Source organism: Loxodonta africana, chromosome 19, assembly GCF_030014295.1.
Source record: "Loxodonta africana isolate mLoxAfr1 chromosome 19, mLoxAfr1.hap2, whole genome shotgun sequence".
NCBI lineage: Eukaryota > Metazoa > Chordata > Mammalia > Proboscidea > Elephantidae > Loxodonta > Loxodonta africana.
Genome location: NC_087360.1, coordinates 45134239 through 45153407, shown reverse-complemented (window position 1 = coordinate 45153407; position 19169 = coordinate 45134239). Strand labels below are relative to the sequence as shown.

General features: G+C 40.6%; 1 protein-coding gene across 2 annotated transcripts in view; it reads right to left on the bottom strand.

Annotated features, from left to right (window-relative positions):
- Positions 1-19169, bottom strand: part of SCARA5 (scavenger receptor class A member 5) — a 183875-nt gene that overhangs the window by 140032 nt on the left and 24674 nt on the right. The window contains exon 2 of one of the 2 annotated variants that reach the window (XM_003412459.4): positions 8765-8893. The exons of the other annotated variant lie outside the window; for it this stretch is intronic. Coding sequence (XP_003412507.1) covers positions 8765-8893 — 129 coding nt within the window. The remainder of the gene's footprint in view (positions 1-8764; positions 8894-19169) is intronic. 2 annotated transcript variants of the gene reach the window in all.

Here is a 19169-nt window from a genome sequence, read left to right as displayed (position 1 = left end):
CACAGTAAGTCCACAATCCCACAAATGTGAGATTTATTAAAAAGATATGGTATGTGGGCACACACCCTCCCACCACACCAACCACATTTCTCTGTTTACAGACCAAGTCAGTGAGTGCTCAAGCTAAACATGTATGTTTCTAATCCTTTACTGTTCTGAAAGCAAATCCCTCTGATGTTTCAATAATAATAATACTATCAAATCTTTACTGAGCACTTACTATGTGCCAGACACTAAGAGTCTTCAGGAATTAATTAATTTAATCCTCACAACAACCCTACAGTGTAGGTGCCATCCCATTTTATAGGGAACTGAGGCTGTGAGAGGTTACATTATTCGCCCCAAGTTTATAGAGCCGTTTAGTGCATAGCATGGACTTCAACCCAGAATTTTGACCTTAAAGCCCATACCCTTAAGAGAATATAGCTATTGTCCTAGAATTTTTGAATGACACATAAAATAATAGAGCTATTATTTAGCCCATTGTTTTTCAAACTCTGGCTTGTCTCCCATTGTTATTGTTAGGTGCCCCTTTTTTCGCTGACCCTGTACTTTACCAAGCTTGATGTCCTTCCCAGGGATTGATTCCTCCTGATAAAGTGTCTAGTTGTACTTCTTCCAAGACAGATTTGTTTGTTCTTTTGGCAGTCCATGGTATATTCGATATTCTTTGCCAATGCCATAACTCAAGGTGTCAATTCTTCTTCGGTCTTCCTTATTCATCATCCAGCTTTTGATGTATGTAAGGTGATTGAAGATACCATGGCTTGAGTGAGGCGTACCTTAGTCTTCAAGGTGACGTCTTTGCTTTTCGACACTTTAAAGAGGTCATTTGCAGCCGATATGCCCAATGCAATGCGTCTTTTGATTTCTTGACTGCTACTTTCATGAGTGCTGATTGTGGATCCAAGTAAAATGAAATCCTTGACAACTTCAATCTTTTCTCCGTTTATCATGATGTTGCTTATTGGTCTAGTTGTGAGGATTTTTGTTTTCTTTATGTGGAGGTGTAATCCATACTGAAGGCTGTGGTCTTTGAAGCACTTCATCAGTAAGTGCTTCAAGTCCACTTTACTTTCAGGAGCAAGGTTGTGTCATCTGCATAATGCAGGTTGTTAATGAGTCTTCCTCCAATCCTGACTCCCCATTCTTCTTCATATAGTCCAGCTTCTCAGATTATTTACTCAGCATACAGATTGAATAGGTATGGTGAAAGGATACAACCCCGACACACTTTTCTGACTTTAAACCACACAGTATCCCCTTGTTTTGTTCAAAATACTACCTCAGTCTATGTACAGGTTCCTCATGAGCACAATTAAGTGTTCTGGAACTTCCATTTTTCACAGTGTTATTCACAATTTGGTATGATCCACATAGTCAAGTATCTTTACATTGTCAACAAAACACAGGTAAACATCTTTCTGGTATTCACTGGTTTCAGCCAGGATCCATCTGACATCAGCAGTGATATCCCTGATTCCATGTCCTCTTCTGAATCTGGCTTGAATTTCTGGCAGTTCCCTGTCAATAAACTGCTGCAACCGCTTTTGAACGATCTTTAGCAAAACTTTACTTGCCTGTGATATTAATGATATTGTTTGATAATTTCTGCATTCAATTGGATCACCTTTCTTGGGACTAGGCATAAATATGGATCTCTTTCATTCAGTTAGCCAGGTAACTGTCTTCCAAATTTCTTGGCATAGACAAGTGAGCACTTCCAGGACTGCATCTGTTTGTTGAAACATCTCAACTGATATTCCGTCAATTTCTGGAGCCTTGTTTTTCACCGAGTCCTTCAGTGCATCTTGGACTTCTTCTTTCAGTACCATCGATTCCTGATCATATGCTACCTCCTGAAATGACTGAACGGCAACCAATTCTTTTTGGTATAGTGACTCTGTGTATTCCATCTTCTTTTGAGGCTTCCTGCATCATTTAATATTTTCCCCATGGAATCCTTCAGTATTGCAACTCAAGGCTTGAATTTTTTCTTCAGTTCTTTCAGCTTGAGAAATGCCGAGTGTGTTCTTCCCTTTTGTTTTCTATCTCCAGATCTTTGTACATTTCATTATAATACTTTGTCTTCTTGAGCAGCCCTTCGAACTCTTCTGTTCAGCTCTTTGACTTCATCATTTCTTCCTTTTGCTTTAGCTATTCAGTGTTTAAGAGCAAGTTTCAGAGCCTCTTCTGATATCCATTTTGGTCTTTTCTTTCTTTCCTGTCTTTTTAATGACCTCTTGCTTTCTTCATGTATGATGTCCTTGATGTCATTCCACAACTTCTCTGGTCTGTGGTCATTAGTGTTCAAAGCATCAAAGCTATTCTTGAGATGGTGTCTAAATTCAGATGGTGTATACTCAAAGTCGTAGGTTGGCTTTCCTGGAATTGTTCTAATTTTCTTCAGTTTCAACTTGAAATTGCATATGAGCAATTGATGGTCTGTTCTACAGCTGGCCTCTGGCCTTGTTCTGACTGATGATATTGAGTTTTTCCATTGTCTCTTTCCACAGACGTAGTTGATTTAATTCCTGTGTATTCCATCTGGTGAGGGCCACATGTATAGTTGCCATTCATGTTGCTGGAAAAAGGTATTTGCAATGAAGAAGTCATTGGTCTTGTAAAATTCTATCATGGGATCTCTGGCATCGTTTCTATCACCAAGGCCATATTTTCCAACTACCAATCCTTCTTCTTTGTTTCCAATTAATTCTAGTAATTATCAATGCATCCTGATTGCACGTTCGATCAATTTCAGACTGCAGAAGCTGATAAAAATCTTCAATTTCCTCATCTTTGGCCTTAATGGTTGGTACATATATTCAAATAATAGTCATATTAACTGGTCTTCCTTGTAGGCGTATGGATATTATCCTATCATTGACAGTGTTGTACTTCAGGATAGATCTTGAAATGTTCTTTTTGATGATGAATGCAGTACCATTCCTCTTCAATTTGTCATTCCCAGCATAGCAGACCATATGATTTTCCAATTCAAAATGGCCAATACCAGTCCATTTCAGCTCACTAATGCCTAGAGTATCGATGTTTATGGATTCCATTTCAGTTTTGACGATTTCTAATTTTCCTAGATTCATACTTTGTACATTCCACATTCAGATTATTAGTGGATTTTTACAGCTATTTCTTCTCATTTTGAGTCATGCCACATCAGCAAATGAAGGTCCTGAAAGCTTGACTCTATCCACAATGTTCCACTGCTCTTCATAACGTTTTCACTGGCTAATTCTTTTAAGAAGTAGACTGCCAGGTCCTTCTTCCTAGTCTGTCTTAGCCTGGAAACTCAGCTGAAGCCTGTCCACCATGGGTGATCCTGCTGGTATTTGAATACTAGTGGCATAGCTTCCAACATCAAAGCAACATGCATGCCCCCATGATCCGACAAACTGGCAGATGTGTGGGGCTGTCTCCCATTAGGATCATGAAATAAATGTATGGATGATTACCGTTTTTAAAATAAAAAGTAGAATGGAAAACCATCAGCATTTATTATACATTTAAGTATTATTTCAGGTATGTACATATGTGTGCACTGGTTGTGATGTAAAATATATTTCTGGATGTAGGCCATGGTCAAGGAAGTTTGAGAAACACTGATCTAGTTCAACCTGCCCATTTTACAAATAAATATACTGAGGTTCAGAGAGCCAAAGTGATTTTGCCCAAGATTGCAGAGTGTTAATGGATGGGCTGGAAATAAATCCAAGTTTTTCTGACTCCCAGTTGATGTTATCAATTTTATATGACTGCAAAGAAAGCCAAGGAAAAGATAAAATAATAATGTTAATAGTAGTAGTACTAGCAATAACAGTAGTAATAATAGCTAATACTTCTATAGTGCTTACTGTGTGTCAGGCTTTTTAAAGTACTTTAGCTAAATTTATTTAATCCTCACAACAACCCAAGGATGCCGGTACATTTATGCCAGTTTCCACTGACTCAATTCCGACTCATGGCCACCTCATGTGTGTCAGGGCAGAACTGCTACAAAAAATTTTCAGTGGCTGACTTTTTGGAAGTAGATCATCAGGCCTTTCTTCCCAGGCACCTTCATGTGGACTCAAACTGCCACCTTTTTGGTTAGCAGCTGAGCACATTAACCACTTACACCTCCCAGGGATTCTGCAGGTATATTTAATTCCCCCATTTTCAGATAAGAAAATTTGGGTCAAAAGCTCAAGTAACTTGGCCAATGTCACATATCTGATAATGGCAAAGCCAAGATTCAAACCCAGACAGGCTGGTTTCAAAGTCCATGCTTTTAATCAGTATAAAATATTGCATGATGTTGTCTGTCTTAATATTCTCGCTATATCCTATAATGTAAACACAGTATATGTATGTATTAATATATTAATTCCACACATGCGTCTCCTAGCCAAACGTCCTTGGGCCACGATTCTACATTTACCATGTTATTTAGATACTTGGCTAAAACTAAAATAGTCATCTGTTTTTTTCCACAATAAGATCTGCTCCAGGCTTCCTGTGTCTGTCATTCACTCATTTATCCATTTACATATTTTAAAAAATTATGCATTTGAAGACTCAAATAGAGAAGGCAGTATTAAGGGGGCGGGGGGGGGAGACAAAACTGTGCATAACACTCTGCCTGTTCCAGAAGGGATTAAGGCAGTTTATGAGGACACATAAATACACTGAGATAACAGTGGATGGGAACAAGAAAAAGGAAGAACAAGTATAAAGACACTAAATGGAGCCAACAACGAGAATAATATAAAAACGCTTTCCATAAAGTCTACACACTTGCTATGGCTGGGCTACAAATCTGTCTCCAGATTTTCATTTCAATTACCTTCAAATTCACACGTCTTAAAACAGGATGGTAACTGACTCTCAGTTCAAATTAATTACCTCCTTGAAAGCAACTGTAATTGCCTTCAAGTTTACTGTCTCCATAAGGTAAAAACAAATTCTTCAGGGAAGGCATACCTCCTTCTGAGACTAGGACAGAAAATAATTTTTCCAGTCATCCTCATAAAGTTAACATTGTGTAATGTAATGAACAACGTCCTCAACAACATCCTTACAATATGCACAAGGATGTTTCTGACAGTTTTTCACAGAGTCTCCCAATAAAGGCTGATGGCATCACACTCTTATTTTCAAGATGCACTGATGTTATCAATAATCTGTGGTATAAATGGATATGGGCTCTGAGCACAAGGCTTTCTGATTGTGGAGTCCAGGAACAGACCCGCTTGAAACGTGATGCCAAGAAAAGGGGTGCTTATTTCAAATGACATTTAGACAATTTGGTCTTCAGCTCTCTTATAGCTGAGGCTCTCCTTTGCATAATTTGACACACACCATAAGCTGGTGGGCATTTCATAGGAGACACGGTTCCTGGTGGCCACACTTTGCCATCACAGTGGGGTCCCAGAAGTAGTCATGGATAAGACTGAATCTCCTCTAACTCTTGAACCCCATCACAGAGACCACCTTGCCTAGATTTAGGCCTCCTGACCAAATGACTGTTCAACCTCAATTTCTTGTTCATGATGGTTTGTATTGTCCAATAATGAATCTGGAACACAATGAAATGTAATAGGAAAACATCTGCTCACGTAATAAACAAAATGTGTTAGAAGATAGAAAAGTTTAGAGGAGTTTTGGGATGAGGACAATTGACTGTTTCAGCCTTCTCAGAAGATGATGGAAGGCCATAGCTGAGGGAATAGAACTCAATAATGGTGTGGGAATATCAGAGGGAAGTTCCTAGGAGGATACTAGTCAGGAATGGATGGTTAAATGGCAGGAAGAAAGTCCAGTTGAGAGAATAATTTGGGTGATGGCTGGGTTACCCTTCTGACAAGGGAATCTGGGGTGATACATAAACACAAGGTCCAACATCTGCCTTTTACTTTGAATATTTGGGTAAGGAGATGAGTTAAGTCCCATGCAGGGTGTGTAAGACTAATATTTTTATATAACCAGATTATAATTTTGTAAAATCAGAAAATTCTAAGGGTAACCATTTGTATTCCAGTTAGGTATTGAAATGCATAATGAAATAGGTATAATATGAATTGTCCAATTAGGGACCCAATACGGCACTTGGTTGCAGTGGATAATCTTGTCATCCAGTTGTAAAATGTACAAGAAACCTGTCAACATAGAGGGATTGAAGTTTAAGAGGAGTTCAAGCAGAGCTCCTCCTGTGCAAAGGGACTTTGCAGGGCACTGAAGAGTAGATGCTGCCCCCAAATGGGGAAGTGCTCACAGCAGGACAACTAACAAAAGGCCAGGCAGCCTCAGGGTTACATGACCCGTGGATCTTCCCACCATGTTGGTATTTTCTGAAAGGGAGCATTACTGCAGGTCTTCAATCAGAGTAAATCTGAAGAAACTTCCTGCCTAAGACCAGGCAGGGCCTCCTTGAAGAATCCCAGCCTTGTTCACCACATTCCCAAGTCCCCCCTCCCCTCACCCCATACAGCTATTGATGGTGCTATCTTATCAGGTCCTATCTTATTGGCTGCTCTCTCCCAGAGGCCAACCTCGTTTACCAGACAAGAACTTGGGGAGGTGACAGTGATCACACACCCAGAGTCAAGAGCCAAAGTAAAATGCCCTGGTTCATCAGATCAGTGCTAATCCCCCTGAATTCTACACAGACAATCTGGTATCCAGAAACTTCAGGGTTGAAGATGATTATAATGATCAATATCCTCCCCAGGTTTTCATATGTAACAATTAAGGAAGTGTGGTAACATTTTCATTTGATTGGGAAGCCATATTCCACCATCCTTTCTGAAACTTCCAAGATGTCATTTAAATCCCATTCGACCTCCAAACCAGGGAAAAAAACCTTTCTGCATCATGCTGGGTAGCACTACTTGTTTAAATTAAAAAAAAAAAAAAAAACTCTGCTTTATTTTGAATGGAAATCTGTCTCTTTATAACATCCACCCATTCCTCTGAGTTCTACCCTCTACGTCTTACCTTTTCCACATGGCACCCCTTCAGCACTAGAAAAGAACTTTCACTCCCATGAAAGCCTTCTCTTCCCCAAGATGATGCCCTTCCAGGCCCTCCAGGCTTTCAGAGAACTGCCCCAGGCCCCCCACCAGCCTAGTCTCCCTGCTCTCGACCCCCTGTGGCACCTAAATGTTCCTGTTCAGCAGAGCAGTTGTAACACCATAGCCGGCTTTCATGCTGGCCTGAAACACTTTCCAAACATTCTGGAAATTTGTTATGGTCACTGCAGCCAAGACCACAAAACCCAGATCCCGGTATCTCATTGAGAAGCCCAAGAATATGTTCAAATCATCCTCTGGCTGGCTTGGCCAGCAATGGCTCTTGCTGGCCACCACCCCTTGGTCCCTGGGATGAATCATGAGTTTCTCTTGTTGTTGCAATTGGCCACCCCCTTCCCCCACCCCATTAATGGTTGGTGATACAGATACCCTCCCAATGCATATTCTGAGCCCTGAGTATGAAAACCTCAGGGCAGAGGCAGCATTGAATATACCATCACAAGGCCCAAGTGACTAGTCCCACTTGACAGAAAGTGAGTCAAGACCAGGGATATTCTAGGCAACTGCCTTAGATTTCCATCAACAGGTCTTAACCTCTAGATCCCTGCCCTGAAGTTAAGTCCAGGTCCCCACCCTCAGCAGTCCAAGTCAGCTCTGTCTGGCCAGCAACCTCACTCAACTAATCCCACCCTTCCCCATGCAACATCCATACTTTCATTCTGCAGGCCTGTGTTACCACAGCATGTGTTTACAACAATCATCAACGGTATTGCATTCTGTTTTGAGACAAGTTCTCTCTGCATGACCCTGCCTTGCCACCTAGAGTAGGAGTTCCTTGATAGAAGCCACTGGGTCTTACTTAACTCTATCCACAATCCTAGCACTGAGCCTGCCACGAAGTAGGTACTTGTTAGATGGAATAAGTGGAAGAGAACTGATCCATTGGCCTTACTTTGTCAGGCCCCACATATCTCCAGCTAGAAAGGTGGAAGTCAGGAGGAGACACTATAGCCTTTGCCCCAGTCTGTTTTATTGTCTCTATCACCCTAGGATTACCTATGGGTGGTGAGCTGGGCTGCTCAAAGCAGGAGGTCAACAGGCCTCAGCCTGATCACTTCGTAAGTCAATGAGCTCTGCTTATCCTTGGCCAAAAAATATGCTCCAAACCCTAGTCCATCACCTGCCTATCTTGCAGACAGAAACTGAGGAAATGAGCCTGACTGGACTGGAGCAACTGCATCCCCAACCCCAGTAACTGCAAAGAGCACCAGATTTACCATGACCCCGATTAGCCTCAGCAGCAAAGTACTTCATTCCATTTTGTCACACCTCAGGACAAGAGCCTCAAATGATACTTAACCTACTTTGTGCAACCCTCAACCCAGAGGTCCAGGGAGACCCAGTGCACTGTATGGTGATGTACAACAATGTAGGAAAAGTCAGAAACCACTTGGAGCAGGTAGGTCTCTGCTGCTGGAATCAGAGATTTCACAAACTCATCCAGCCCCTGCCAACTCCTCATCCCACATGAAACAAGCCATGCTGCTTTAGACTGGTGCCCAGCTGGAAAGATGAGCTGACTCTTTAACTCATGGTGCCAGTAGCTAGAAGGGCAGCGTTTGGGTCATGTCAGTGGGAGTGAAGAGCAGGGGCCTGGTTCTCCCATCACCAACAGCTCTCGCTTCCTATACCCTCCTTCTTTGCCCTTAAAGCCCAGGACAGAAAAGCGCTGCTCTTACCTGCTAAGATGAAGATGCCCACAAGAATCAGGAAGACCAGCAGGTAGAGCCCAAGCACAGCATGTTTGAGTGCCGATAGGGAGCCCAGCTGGGTACAGCATCCTCCCACCTGCCGTCGGTGGCATGGACCTAAACAGGGAGGTTCAGAGGAGGAAGAAAAAGGACACTTGAAAACCCCATACTTTTTTTTTTTCTCGTTTGGCCTCACCTCTCCTTGAGGCACACAAATGTTCACCTGGAACCCCCTCCTATACCTTCAGCACACCTGTGATGCCGCCACTCTGATGGAGAGCCTTGGGGAACCATCACAAGACTGTCGGTGTCCAGCTCTCTGCACATGAACAAGCCAGACAGGCAAGTCCTCAAACTCACATGCTTGCACAAGCCCACTCTCCTGAGCCAATGCAAGCAGCAGAAAGAGTTGAAATACGCTTGAATATCTATCCTTTACAAAGTGTCATTGTCCCATGTGATCTGGGAACTATGAAGGAAATTTAAAACAGGAGTTACAAACTCAAACATCTACAGTGGCCAGGAAGGGACGGAAATGAGCAAAGTGGGTTGGATGGGCCAGTGTGAACCAGGGCCTTGTCTAGAAGAGGAGGCCATGCAGGAAGGAGGGCTGGGTGCTGTCAGATCCAAGATCTTCAGGACAAGTGAGAGGTGATCATGAGAATCTCCCTATTTTTAAATGCTGGCAAGGATGACACACAGGATTCTTTTAGCTGGACTGCTCCTTCAGGGCAGCCTTCTCAGACAGCTGGTCAGTGCAGAGGTCAGGAAGTCTACTAACCTCCCTCTCTGTGTCAACTGAAGGTGGAAAGGAAGGCATGTCCTCCCTGCCCTGACCCCTAGCAGTGTCTGTAAGAATCTCAGGAGGTGGGGAGCGAGGAATGGTTGAATAGATGGAGCACAGGGCATTTTGGGGGCAGTGAAACAATTCTGCATGACACTGAAACGGTGGATTCGTGACATTATGTATTTGTCAAAACACACAGAACTTACAAAACAAACTATGTAATGTAAACTATGGACTTAAGTTATTAATAATTTATCAACATTCGTTCATCAATTGTAACAAATATACCATATTTAATGCAAGCTGTTAACAGTAGGGGAAGCTATGTAGGGGGAAGAGAAGCGGTATATGGAGCTCTGTACTTTCTGCATAATCTTTATGTATACCTAAAACTGCTCCAAAAAATAAAGTCTATTAATAAATTTGAAAAATCACTGGAGGGAATTTTTTTAAAACGTACACACCCCTGCAATGCCTATTCCCCAGCCCTGCAGTTAGGAGTCCCCTTCAGAGGGATTCCCTGCAGTTTGAGAGTGTTACTAAATGGAGTATGTTCTACATGGGAGAGGTATGGAAGCAGAAAAAGGTTGACAACGGACACTGAAATAATTGATATTCAGAAAGTGTGTTTAAAAATGGTGTAATGTTTGCAATTCCCTGGAAGGTTTGGGTTTACAAGGGAGGTACTTCAAGGGCTATTTATTGCTTCTCAGGTATCCTTACCTCCTTGGCTTTCAGGAGATTGTGTTACTATGAGGTCAATGGTGGTGACTAGTTGATGCCTTATGATCCAAATGGCCCTGGCTCCCCATAAAGGTACTGTTTAGTGAGAAACATTTTCTCACTCAGTTACTCAATTTTATTGAAAATATTGCTGTTAAGTCAGCTAAGCAGAACTCATATAATATCATCATAAAACACTGGGTACAATTTGGAGCAAGTTGTGAAGAAATACAAACTCAATTATCATTCTCATTAATCCTTAAATGGTAGCAAATATTGAAGAGTTAACCTGATTTTCCACTAAGACTCGAATGGAGCATATTTTTTTAATTGAGCCTGAATCTTCGTTTCTAAAATATTCTGTCCTGTCCACACTTTAAGAAGCCCTTTAACCACAGGGTGGTGGCGCAGTGGTTAAAGCCATCTACTGCTAACCAGAAGGTCAGCGGTTCAAAACCACCAGCAGCTCCACAGGAGAAAGATGTGGCAGTCTGCTTCTGTAGAGATTTACAGCCTTGGAAACCCTATGGGATTGCTACGAGTCAGAATTGACTCAATGGCAGTGGGTCTGGTTTTCCACACTTTAGGATCTACAATTTTTTCTTTTTCTGCTAAATATGAAGGTGTCTTCCAGTCTTTTATCTTTTTTCTAGTAAGAGCTGCTGGCTATCTGGTTGCAACTTATCGGAAAAAAGTTTGTCTCCCTCAAGATTCAGAATGGTTGGCACAGCATTGTATAACATCATACAAATATTAGATATCATTATCATGATGGTTGTTTCAGTACTCCAGCTCTGAGTCCAGCTTCCTTTTTAGCCTCATAAAAGAATAATCAAAATCAGTTCCCACAGAGTTGATTCTGACTCATTGAGACCCCATGTGTATCAGAGTAGAACTGTGCTCCATAATGTTTCCAATAGCTGATTTTTCACCAGGCCTTTCTTCCAAGTCTGAGTGGACCTGAAATGAATGCATTAACCATTTGCACTACACAGGTACTTCCATGGCAGAAGAGGAGAAGGAACATCATGTAGCCATCAATGCTGATAGTTTGATACTTGCCTTTTTTATTTCTGTGTTGCTAGTTTGCTGCTTAATGCTTAGTAAGGTGCTCAGTAATAATGGGTCCAACTGCAGTGATCTAGTTCTTTTTTTTTCCCCCATCAAAAAAAGAGTAGTTCTCAGGAGGGGCAGGGCCAAGATGGCAGAGTAGTCAGATGCTTCCTGTGGTCTCTCTTACAACAAAGACCCCCAAAAACAAGTGAATCAATTATGTATGACAATATAGGCACCCTGAACATCAAATGCAAAGTTGACGAGTCAGACTGAGCAGCAGAGGGAGGGAGAGATGGTTCAGAAGCAGCAAGGAGTTGCCAGACCTGAACTGGCAGGAACCAGCACCCTGAAGGCCAGATCAGCTGGCAGCAGTGGTGAGGCAAGCAGTGATGCCTGGGACACGTTTTCCACATCAGGAGAGAATGAGCCGTGAAGAATCTACTTGAGCCTCCAGAACCAGTGAAAAGCAGTGCTCAACTGGCAAAAGATAAGTACATGTGCCTAACCTTCCACACAAATTAAAAACACCCCTTTGGGAAAAGCCTCTCTCCCATTTATCTGCTCCCTCCCTGCTCTGCACGTCAGGGTTGGTTTCAGTGATTGCCACATCACCTGGGCTGGAGTAGGACCCTTTAAGTGTGCTGAGCCATTCTCCTGGCTTTGGAGAGGGAACAAATTAACTAACAGGAAAAAATAATCTGCCATCTCCTCTAAACCGGGAACTCAGGACAGGCACAGCTCCTTTGCCTAGGCACAGGCATAAGGGGACCATGAACTTTGAATGCCTTTCACCCCTGTGTAGACCTGCGTGGGCCCATTTCAACACCATAGGCCTTCATTAGCACAGTACGACAGGGTATACACATGAAACCTGAAACCTAACTTCAGCTATATGGTGGAATGGCAGGTTTGTGACATTTGACACCACTCTGCCTATTAAGCAAGGACCTCACCTACCCACATCAGGGGCCTGAGGACCGGTAGCTCCACCCATGCCACCTAGCCACCTGCGGCAGGGGTCCAAGAATAAGTGGTGCATCCCATTTCTTACAGCCAACAGTGCTGTGGTGCCCATTCCAGCCACAAAACCCACCCTCCTACATGCTCTAGTGAATAGAGACATGCTTTCCTCCCAGACTCAGGGGCAGCTGTCAGCTCCCTGCCTTGCTCAGTGCATGACCCCCTACTACAGTCAGATACCTGTGGCTACACCAACCACCCCTGCCCATCTAGGACTGTAGGTGAGAGCCTGCACCTCATACTTGGTAACTGACTATCTGGACACCTAAGCTGAATCTGTACAAGAAAAGTAAATGAACTCTTGGGCTCACATACTTAATAACAAATCTAACCACCTTGTGACAGAATGTTAGAGCTTCAAAGGCACAATAATCAAACTAGCTCACATGAGCAGCCTATTTGGGCATATCAAAACAAAACAAGAAGATAGGATGAAGTAAGCAAACATAAAATAAACATAACAACTTATCGATGGCTTGGAGACAACAGTCAGTATCAAATCACATAAAGAGGCAGACTATGATGGCTTCAGCAAGCTCCCAAAACAAAGATTCATGAAATCTTCCAGAAGAAGAGAATTTCCTGGAATTATAATACAAAAGATTAATATACGGATCTCTTTAAGAGAGAGGGCAAAATGCAGAACAAGTCAAAGAACACACAGACAAAGCAATAGAGGAACTTAAGAAGATTAGAGAAGAACATAATGATAAATTTAACAGGATGCAAGAATCCATGCAGAGACTGCAAACAGCAATCCGGAAGGTTAAAAATAAAATTTCAGAATTAGACAACTCAATAGAAAGTTATAGGAGCAGAATTGAGACAATGGAAGTGAGAATTAACGAAATTGAAGATAAAGCACTTGACACTGATTTATTTGATGAAAAATCAGGTAAAAGAATTTTTAAAAATGAAGAATTATATGAGACTCTATCAAGAGGAATAACCTACGGGTGCCTGGAGTACCAGAACAAGGGTGGGATAACAGAAAATACAGAGAGAATTATTGAAGGTTTGTTGGCAGAAAACATCTCTGTATTGTAAAAGATGGGAAGATATCTATCCAAGATGCTCATCGAACCCACACAAGATAGATCCCAAAAGAAAGTCACCAAGACATATTTTAATCAAACTTGACAAAACCAAAGATAAAGAGAGAATTTTAAGAGCAACCAGGTATAAATGAAAAGTCATCTATAAAGGAGAGTCAATAAGACTAAGCCAGGACTACTCAGCAGAAACCATAGAGGCAAGAAGACAATGGGATAACATACATAAAGCCTTAAAGCAAAAAAATTGCCAGTTAAGAATTATATATCCAGCAAAACTGTCTCTCAAATATGATGGCATTTCCAGATAAAAAGAAGTTTAGGGAATTGGCAAAACCCAAAACAAAACTACAAGAAATACTAAAGGGAGCCCTCCAGTTAGAAAATAAATAACATCAGATAACAACTCAAGACTAGAACTCAGGACAGAGGGACAGAGCAACCAGATATCAACCCAGATAGGGAAATCACAAAGCTAAAACACTGAAAAAAGGAAACAGAGACATCAGTATGTAAAAGATGATAACATTAAAACAAAAAAAGAGGGACTAAATAAAATGTAGTCAAGATGATATAAAGAAATAAAAGACTGGTTTAAACTTAGAAATATAGGAATAAATATTAAGGTAACCACAAAGGAAACTAACAATCCTACACATCAAAATAAAAAATAAAAAGACTTAGCAAATGCAAAATCAACAATGAAAATGATGAAAAAGAAATACATAAAGAAAAATGACTCAGCACAGAAAATTAAGTGGAACAAAGAAAGTATCAACAACATGCAAAAAAAAGACATCAAAAATCACAGAACTAAACTCATATGTATCCATAATTACACTGAATGTAAATGGACTGAATGCACCAATGAAAACACAGAGAGTGACAGAATGGATTTTAAAAAACATGATCTGTCTATATGCTACCTACAAGACACATACCTTAGACTTAAAGACACAAACAAACTAAAACTCAAAGGATGAAAAAAAAAAAAAAACATATCAAGCAAACAGCAATCAGAAAAGAACAGGAATGGCAATATTAATTTCTGACAAAACAGACTTTAAAGTAAAATCCATCACAAAGGATAAGGAAGGACACTGTATAATGACTAAAGGGTCAATACACCAAGAGGACATAACCATAATAAATATTTATGCACCCTACTATAGGGCTCCAAAATATATAAAACTCTAACAGCATTGAAAAGAGAGATAGACAGCACCACAATAATAGTAGGAGACTTCAACACACCACTTTTGGTGGACAGAACATCCAGAAAGAAGCTCAATAAAGACATGGAAGATCTAAATACCTTGATCAACCAACTTGACCTCACAGACATATATAGAACACTCCACCCAACAGCAGCCAAGTATACTTTCTTTTCCAACACACATGGAACATTCTCCAGAATTAGACTACATATTAGGCCATAAAGCAAGCCTTAACAGAATCCATCAAAATATTACAAAGCATATTTTCTGACCATAAAGCCATAAAAGTAGAAATCAAGAAGAGAAAAAGCAAATGCCTTCCTCAAAAACTACTGGGTTATAGAAGAAATTAAGGATGGAGTAAAGAAATTCACAGAATCAAATGAGAATGAAAACACATCCTACCAGAACCTTTGGGACACAGCAAAAACAGTGCTGAGATGCCACTTTACAGCAATAAATGCACACATTCAAAAAGAAGAAAGGGCCAAAATCAAAACATTAACCCTACAACTCAAATAAATAGAGAGCAGCAAAAGAAGCCCTTGGGCACAAGAGGAAAGCAAATAATAAAAATTAGACCAGAATTAAATGAAACAGAGAATAGGAAAAAAATTGAAAGTTAACAAGATCAAAAGCTGGCTCTCTGAAAAGATCAACAAAATTGATAAACCACCGACCAAACTGACAAAAGAAAAACAGGAGAGGAAGCAAACAGCCCAAATAAGAAATGAGATATGCGATATCGTGTAATTAGAAGAATCATAACAGAATACTACGAAAAATTGTACTCTAACAAATTTGAAAATCTAGAGGAAATGGACAACTTTCTAGAAACACACTACCTACCCAAACTAACACAAACAGAGGTAGAACAACTAAATAAACCTGTAACAAAAGAAGGGATTGAAAAGGTAATTTTCAAACTCCCCTGGCACTGACGGCTTCACTGGAGAATTCTACCAAACTTTCAGAGACAAGTGAACATAACTGCTACCAGAGGTATTACAGAGCATAGAAGAGGATGGAATACTCCCAAACTCATTCTATGAAGCCAGCATAACCCTGATACCAAAATCAGGTATACACACCACAAAAAAAGAAAATTACAGACCAGTATCCCTCATGAACATAGATCCAAAAATCCTCAACAAAAATCTAGCCAAGAGAATTCAACAACATATCAAAAAAGTAATGCACCATGACCAAGTGGGATTCATACCAGGTATGCAGAGATGGTTTAACATTAGAAAACAATCTATGTAATCCATCACATCAATAAAACAAAAGAAAGGAACCATGTGATCTTATCAGTTGACATAGAAAAGGCATTTGACAAAGTCCAACACCCATTCATGATAAAAACACTCAGCAAAATAGGAATAGAAGGAATATTCCTTAACATAACAAAGGGCACTTATACAAAGCCAACAGTCAACATTATCCTAAATGTAGAGAGTCTGAAAGCATTCCCCTTCAGAAGGAGAACCAGACAAGGATGTCCTTTATCGCCACTCTTATTCAACATTGTGCTGGAGGTCCAAGCCAGAGCAATTAAGCTAGATAAAGAAATAAAGGGCATCCAGATTGGTAAGGAAGAAGTAAAAGTATCTCTATTTGCAGATGATATGATCTTATACACAGAAAACCCTAAATTATCCACAAGAAAACTACTGGAACTAATAGAAGAATTCAGCATAGTATTAGGATAAAAGATAAACATACAAAAATCAGTTACATTCCTCCACACCAACAAAGAGAACTTTGAAGAAGAAATCACCAAAGCAGTACCATTTACAATTGCCCCCAAGAAGATAAAATACTTAGGAATAAATCTAACCAGAGACGTACAAGACCTATATAAAGAAAACTACAAGATACTACTGCAAGAAACCAAAAGAGATCTACGTAATTGGAAAAACATACCTTGCTCATGGATAGGAAGACTCAACATTGTGAAAATGTCTATTCTACCCAAAGCAATCTACAGATACAATGTGCAATCTGGATCCAAATTCCAATGGCATCTTTTAATGAGATGGAGAAACAAATTACCAACTTCATATGGAAAGGGAAGAGGCCCCAGATAAGTAAAGCATTACTGAAGAAGAAGAACAGAGTGGGAGGCCTCACACTACCTGATTTTAGAACCTATTATACCACCACAGTAGTCAAAACAGCCTGGTACTTGTACGGCAACAGATACATAGACCAATGGAACAGAACTGAGAATCCAGACGTAAATTCATCCACCTATGAGCAGCTGATATTTGATAAAGGCCCAAAGTCCATTAATTGGAGAAAAGACTGTCTCTTTAACAAACAGTGCTGGCATAACTGGATATCCATCTGCAAAAAAATGAAACAAGACTCATACCTCACACCATGCACAAAAACTAACTCAAAATGGATCAAAGACCTAAATATAAAATCTAAAACGATAAAGATCATGGAAGAAAAATAGGGAGAATGCTAGGCACCCTAATACATAGCATAAACAGAATACAAAACATTACTAACAATGCACATCACCAAAAGATAAACTAGATAACTGGAAGCTCCTAAAAATCAAGCACTTATGCTCATCCAAAGACTTCACCAAAAGAGTCAAAAGACAACCTAACAGACCGGGAAGATATTTTGGCTACAAGAAATCCGATCAGTGTCTAATCTCTAAAATCTACAAGATACTGCAAAACCTCAACAACAAAAAGACAAATTACCCAATTAAAAATGGGCAAAGGATATGAACAGATACTTCACCAAAGAAGTCATTCAGGTGGCTACCAGATACATGAGGAAATGTTCAGAATCATTAGCCATTAGAGGAACACAAATCAAAACTACAATGAGATACCATCTCACCCCAACAAGGCTAGCATTAATCCAAAAAACACAAAATAATAAATGTTGGAGAGGTTGAGAGAGACTGGTGGGAATGTAAAATGGTACAACTACTTTGGAAATCAATTTGGTGCTTCCTTTAAAAAGCTAGAAATAAAAGTACCGTGCGATCCAGCAATCCCACTCTCTGGAACATACCCTAGAGAAATCAAAGCCCCTACATGAATAGATACATGCACACCCATGTTCACTGCAGCACTGTTCACAATAGCAAAAAGATGGAAACAACCTAGGTACCCATCAACAGATGAATGGACAAATTATGGTATATTAACGCAATGGAATACTATGCAACCATAAAGAATAATGATGAATCCAAGAAACATAACATGGATGAATCTGGAAGGCATCAGTCAGTTGCAAAAGGACAAATATTGTATGAGACTACTATTATAAGAACTCAAGAAAAGGTTTAAACACAGAAGAAAATATTCTTTGATGGTTATGAGGGTGGGGAGGGAGGAAGAGGGGTATTCACTAACAAGATAGAAGACAAGAATTATCTTAGGTGAAGGGAAGGGCAACACACAATATAGATGAAGTCAGCACAACTGGACTAAATCAAAAGCTAAGAAGCTTTCTGAATACAACCAAACACTTTGAGGGATAGAGTAGCTGGGGCTGGGGTCTGGGGACCATGGTTTCAGGGTACATCTAGGTCAACTGGCGTAACAAAGTTTATTAAGAAAATATTCTGCATCCCGCTTTGGTGAGTGGTGCATGGGGTCTTAAAAGCTAGCAAGCAGCCATCTAAGATGCATCAATTAGTCCCAACCCTATTGGAGCCAAAGAGAATGGAGAACACCAAAGACACAAGGAAAGTATGAGCCCAAGAGATAGAAAAGGCCACATAAACCAGAAGAACTAGATGGTGCCCAGCTACCACCAATGACTGCCCTGACAGGGAACACAACAGAGAGTCCCTGACAGAGCAGGAGAGAAGCGGGGTGCCGAACTCAAATTCTGGTAAAGAGACTGGACTTAACGGTCTGACTGAGACTGGAAGGACCATGGAAGATATGGTCTCCGGGCTCTCTGCTAGCCGAAAACTAAAACCATTCCTGAGACCAACTTTTCAGACAAAGGCTAGACTGGACTGTAAGATGTAAAATGATACTTGTGAAAAATGTGCTTCTTAGCTCAAGTAGATACATGAGACCAGATGGGCAGCTTCTGTCTGGAGGCGAGATGAGAGGTCAGAAAGGGACAGGAGCTGGTTGGATGAACAGGGGAAACACAGGGTGGAAAGGAGGAGTGTGCTGTCACATTACAGGGAAAGCAGCTAGGGTTACATAACAACGTGCGTATAAATTTTTGTATGAGAGATTAACTTGATCTGCAAACTTTCACTTAAAGTACAATAAAAAAAAAAAAAAAAAAAAAGTAGTTCCTTTCCCTCTCCTTGAGGCTTCTATTTAATAGTGAGCAGCCACCCATGACAGATCCGTTTGTCAACCAACACATGATATAGACCTTCCTCTGAGAGGACTTAGTTCTTTCAACAAGTCTCAATGACTTCGTACATTGAACAAGATCTATTTTAAATAGAAAACACACATACACACACACGCACACACACAAACCCATTACCATCTAGCTGATCCTGACTCATAGCAACCCTATAGGACAGAGTA